This window comes from Austrofundulus limnaeus, unplaced genomic scaffold (assembly GCF_001266775.1).
Source record: "Austrofundulus limnaeus strain Quisiro unplaced genomic scaffold, Austrofundulus_limnaeus-1.0 Scaffold2430, whole genome shotgun sequence".
In the NCBI taxonomy this organism is placed as follows: Eukaryota; Metazoa; Chordata; class Actinopteri; order Cyprinodontiformes; family Rivulidae; genus Austrofundulus; species Austrofundulus limnaeus.
Window position 1 is genome coordinate 8,698 of NW_013954832.1, and position 5,937 is coordinate 14,634.

Genomic DNA, 5,937 nt, shown 5'->3' on the forward strand with positions numbered 1-5,937 from the left:
GACTATGTCTCTCGGCTGGCCTGGGAACGCCTTGGGGTTCCCCCGGAGGAGCTGGAAGAAGTGGCTGGGGAGAGGGAGGTCTGGGCCTTCCTTCTGAAGCTGCTGCCCCCGCGACCCGACCCCGGATAGGCGGAAGAAAATGGATGGATGGATGGACAATATCAATAAATAAATGAAGAAAAAATATGTGCAGGCCAAACACAACTGAAGCTGGTTATCATGTGAAGTTGGGAAAACATGGTATTTATATCTTTTATAAGAAGAAATAATATATAAACCTTCTAGTAAATAAAAAAACACCTTAAAATATTAAAGTAAGACCTCACCTATTAATTCAAACATAAAAAATAAACAGCATTCTAAGGAAAATGCCTGAGGCCTTTTCCTTCCCAAAAGCCTGTAGCTTTGTAAAATTTGGCTGCCTTTGTTAGACTAACTGTGAAGCCACCAACTGTCCTACTGCTATGAAACTTAGCTTTATGGAAACTGGAACAAATGGGGAAGTCACTGGTACCAATTTGAGATAAATTACTGCTCCCAACTAGGCAGAAAATGACAATAAAGGGAAAGAAAAAGATACTGAAAATCGTCGTTTCTACTTAGCTTAGCTTTAGCGTGTTTTTAGCATTATCTTACATATTGTATTAAACGTGGCCCACTCACTAATTTCCTTTACATAAAACCATACCACTAAAAAATACACACCTAAACACTTGAATCAAAAAACACAAAGTAATCTTACCTCTGTTAAAATGTCGCCTCTGGCTGGGGCAGCTGATGTGTTGTTTTCCAAGCCAAGTGAACGGACTGCAGCTCTAACTCTGAATGTTGCGTAATGGCGGAAAGGCGGACTTTTTAGGCAAAGTGGGTCTGAACCCCTCGAACCCCCCCTGGCTACGCGCATGAATGATCACTGTCAGATATTTAATTTACCTTCATAATCAGACTTAGATTTTAGATCAGCTTCATCATAAGGTTTCTTTACAGATTAAAGTTTCTTATTTATGTTTCTGCTGCTGAGCCAAGAGGACCTTTCAAATAAAAACTTAATTCTTTCATCTCCATCCATCTACTTCTTCCTCAGACGACCCCCACAGATGTTCACTTTTAGTATGGTTTCCACGCAACCCTTTATAAATGAGACCCCTGATCAGGTTGGTGGAGTGTTGGAGTGGACTCCGTGGCAGTGCTGGGATTTTTGGTGGGTTGTGTTAGGCCTGGAGTGGCAGGTTGGCTCAGGTGTGGGGGCCTGGCTAGCGTAGATGCATGGGCTATTCTGTGAACAGGTTGGCTGACGTTGCTGGTACTGGCTGGGTGGCTTAGCAGAATCCATGATTTTTGCCTCATTCGCCATTGCATTGAGAGGATGTTAGCCCAGCTGACTGGAAGAAGCCTCTGTGGTGTATGCTGAGGGGTCGTGGGGGTTGCATTTCTCTTCCGGATGTGGAACCGCTGAAGTCTTTGGTTGGTTGGGTGGTGAAGGTGGTCCTGAGCTTGGTGATGACTATCCCTGGGCTGACGCTGCAGTGGCAGCGATGTGGGTTTGTTTGTGTAGTTTCAGGGGCATGGTGGGGGCTGTTGGCCCAGGGGGTGGGGGGCGGGGTGTCCATCCTGGTGATAAGTTGGGGGGCGGTGTGGTTGCATGGCTTGGTGGTGTCTGGTCTGATTATCTTTTTTATGGGGCTTTGGTTGGGGCGGTGGGATATGGTGGGGAGTGTTTGGAACGGGATCTGTGTGTGGAGCGCATGCTGTGTGGGGCATTCTTATTGGCTCTGCGGGGGGCTCTCCTGTGGGAGGGCATGTTCCTGATTGTATTGAGTTGACTCTCACACCGAGTGCCATTTCTTCGCACACCTTTATTTAACCTGTTACCCCATATTTAAAACATCAAGCGCCCCCTTGGCTTATTCTTATCAGTACATCTTCCTTTTTTATTAATATATATACATATATTAAACACAATAAACTATACCCTGCCCACGACACTATTTCCTTAATCCCTACATTACCACTTCAACATTCCTCTATCAGTCTCTTTGGCTTCTTTATCTGTCTGGTTTGTGTGAAATTGTTCTCTAAAACACTGATGGGTTTGTCTTGTTCAGCATTTCCTTTCATTTCTTGTCCAATTATGTGCCCAACCTCCAGATCCTCATTTTTTATGTGTGGTACTTTCAGCAGATGTCAACGGTTACTTCTCAGAATATTTCCATGCTCAGTCTGTACCATTCCTGACACCAAAAGGTCTGTGAAGAAATGGCACTCAGTGTGAGAGTTAACTCAATATGTGGTACCAGGAGTTGTTAAAGAAAAAGAAGTAAAATGAATAACATTCATCCTCCAGAAGAGCTGAAGCTGACAGGCAATGTTTTTGAGAACTGGCAGGTATTTCAACAGAGTTTTGACCTGTATTTACTTGCTGCAGGACAAGAAAAAAATGGCAACTGTCGGAAGATAGCTTTATTGCTAACAGTAGCAGGCCATGCTGCATTGGATGTGTAGAACACGTTCAACTTTACGGATGAATAAGAGAACGACTTCGAAGCTGTGATAAATAAGTTTGAGGACTAATGCACACTGAGTGTCATTTCTTCACACACCTTTATTGAACCTGTTACCCCACATTTAAAACATCAAGCTCCCCCTTGTAGCTTATTCTTATCAGTACAACAATGTCTGTCTGCTGGTTGGGGTTGGCCCTTTGGGAAATTCATGCCAGGACTTATGGGGTGTGGAAGGTCCATGGAGTGGATGTTAGGGTTTGCTAGGGGGTTGGGACTATTTCTTGGGGCTGCTCAGGCTGGCTGGCTCATTTGCATCATATGGGCTTTTTTGGCAGTGTCTCTGGATGGGGTTGAGTGTCATTCAAGGTATGCCCGGCCCTGTCTAAATTGACGAGTGGCTTAGCTGCTGCTGAGGTTTGGCTGTCTGCTCCTCTTCACCACGAAATTAAGAGAACTGCGGACTGGGGGCATTACCTGGACCTGGGGGTATGGAGTGTATGTGGGGAGTGAGTGGACTATGGCGTCCATTTTGTGTTTACACTGAATGGGTGTGTGTGTGTATGAGGGTGAGAACGTGTGATTGTGTATGTGTGCCTGGTTATCTGTCAGGCTGGATCATTGGGCTGCCTCTGCTCCTGGATCACAACCCCCCCTCCCCCCACCGCTGGTGGTCGTGCCCCATTCCCCTGTCACAATCCCCTCTGGTGGCCACCGATGTGCATGTGGCTCCTGGTGTCTAGGACAGGGTGCTCAGGAATGTGCCGGCTCAGCCTGATGATTGCCTGGTGGGGCCTGGGTCCCCTGGCCTGGTCAGGCCTTGGCTGGGGTTTGACACTTCCTTGTGGCTCGGGTCTCTGTGTCCATGGATGAATCTGCTCTGGTTAGCGGGTGCCAGTGGAGCATGTGGGCTCATTGCTGCTGGCCCCAGGAGCTTCTGCATTGTGGCTGCTGTGGGGGAGGGGGGGCATTCCCACCCGTTCTCTTCTCTGCTCCAATCTGGGGGTGGGTGTGAGGTTGTTCCTCCGGTGGCACCCCTTGGGGCTCTGTGCTTGGGCTGCCTCAGGCCTTAGGGGTCGGATCTGTAGGTCTCCATGATCACTATTGAACATTCTTATGAGAAACCTTATATATGCACACAAGCATGCTCACAACTGCACACATACACAAAAACACAGGTGTTCAGATCCAGGTGTTTCTTATATAAACTCCACTTTGGGACTGCGTTTGCAATAGGGCTGTGAAATTAATTGTTAACTCTGATTAATTTTAGTGCTGCCTGGGCATAGATTAAAAATTTTAATCGCGATTAAAATTTACAATCACTTTACTCTGACTGAACATGTAGGTTTGTATATTACAAAGCACTCAGTGCATGCCAGGTCATGTTTGTAAATATGAAGTGGTTCTCAAACAGTTTACCTGGATAAATAAAGGTTAAATAAATAAAATAAAAACTCCATGTGTAACATATTATGTAGTTTTTTTTTTCTTTTTGTCTTATGGCTTATTTTATTTTATTTATTTATGTTTTGCTGGCAACTGTGACCTTAGTATCTATCTTTCATTCCTCATGTAGTACTCATTAGGAACGAAAATCCTTAAATTCTTGATTTAACCATTATGTACATTTTTTTTCTTTTTGTCTTCTTATGGCTTATTTTATTTTATTTATTTATGTTTTGCTGGCAACTGTGACCTTAGTATCTATCTATCATTCCTCATGTAGTACTCATTAGGAACGAAAATCCTTAAATTCTTGATTTAACCATTATTTCGCACAAAATTTAACTGACTCAAATATATTTGGAGCATTTTTAGGTCCTGTTTTATATTCAAAAAAATCGTGTCTAAGCATCAATTTTGTTTTCTAAATAAAAACATTAAAAACTAATTAAATTTAAGATTAATCATGATTAATTCACAGCTACTTTGGGATTAATCAGATTAAAAATATTAATCATTTGACAGCCCTACTTTAAATACCTTGTTATTACAGTGCATTATTGTTTCTTTAACAGTGCTGTTGCAKTAATTATGCTAACCTCATTCATTCTTTGTGCTCAGTAAAATATGAAGTCAAACATATGGTCACTTTTGATTAACATGAGGATCTAATTTTATTAAATAGCTTTCAAGAGCAGCTATAAAAATAACTGCACCAGATCAAACACACAGAATTTATACAGAACACAGTCCCACTCTGAATTCACCTTGAGGGAAAACAATGGGAATTGATTTGGAGGGGTTTAAACGCTCAGTGTGGCTTTTACTTCCGTTACCTGAATTCCATACTTGTCCAAAGTCCAGTGAGTTTTGAGCAGCCAGCATTTTCTCTGCTCCCACCACAGGGCATGATCTGACCAGTCCTGAGGAGCCTCTGCAGGAAAACAGATCCAAGTTAAATCGTTGATTAGCATCGTTCCACCCGTTTGCATTGAAATCACATACTACTGCTTAAACAATTCACACTTTTAATAATGGCGGTGAACGGCTGAAATGTTGACATTACAAATGTATTTTTAACACCAAAAACATGCACCTGGATTTATTTGTCAAAAATAATTTTCTTTAATTTTTAGTATACAAACTCTTCTTGTAAAGAGGATTTTAAGTTAGTAACAACAGCTTTGAAGCATTCTCCTGGATGGATGGATGGATGGATGGATGGATGGATGGATGGATGGATGGATGGATGCATTTTGTTACCCACCAAAGAACTTGTGTAATTCAAACTGAAAACTACAGCGTTCCAAGCTTTTAAACCACAGGTACTTTGTTCATTTGGTCTACACATTGCTCATTAGACAAAACTAGGCCTTCATTTGGAACTCGGATGTTAAGGCTGAAACATGTTTCCCTGACTGGTTTAAAGAGGACATATCATGCTTTTAAATCCTTCCCTATCACATTTAAATCATTCAGTTGTCGTCTATATAAAGTGGAACTGCAATGTTTTGTTCTGAGGCCCTGTTTCACGATACTGGTCTCTGGAAATGCTGGTATTCTTTCAAAATTTATTCTGGCAAATAAACAAACAAAAAAAAAAACCCTAAAAAATAAACCTGTCTGTATGGAACCACTGCAGGGTTGCCAGATGAGACATGGCAAACCTTTGTACTGTCCCTTTAAAATGACTGTACTTTGACCCAAAMTTACTGAGTGAAGGTATTGTAGGACAAAAATAACTTTTTGGTTTTATCCGGCATCTAGCAATCTCAGCGTAAATAAACAGATCGCTGTCCTTTAAGGGAGAAAACAATAACAACAAAAAAAAAACAAACACTTCAGATAATTATTTTAAGAGATTTTTTGTTGATTCGCTTATTTCTTATCTTGCTGCTTCATGTTCAAACTTTATATTTTTYGTCAAGGTCATGTGAAACTATGATGATGTGAGGTAAGACCTAAAACTCCACATCACTAGCGCACAACA

The 5,937-nt window shown here is 42.0% G+C and overlaps 1 protein-coding gene across 1 annotated transcript in view; it reads right to left on the reverse strand.

Moving 5' to 3' along the window:
• LOC106510986 (fermitin family homolog 1) overlaps nt 1-5,937 on the reverse strand; it is a gene marked incomplete at its 3' end in the record, with an annotated part of 17,820 nt that overhangs the window by 8,602 nt on the left and 3,281 nt on the right. The window contains 1 exon segment of the mRNA XM_013999722.1: nt 4,784-4,881. Within this exon segment, the coding sequence (XP_013855176.1) occupies nt 4,784-4,881 (98 nt within the window).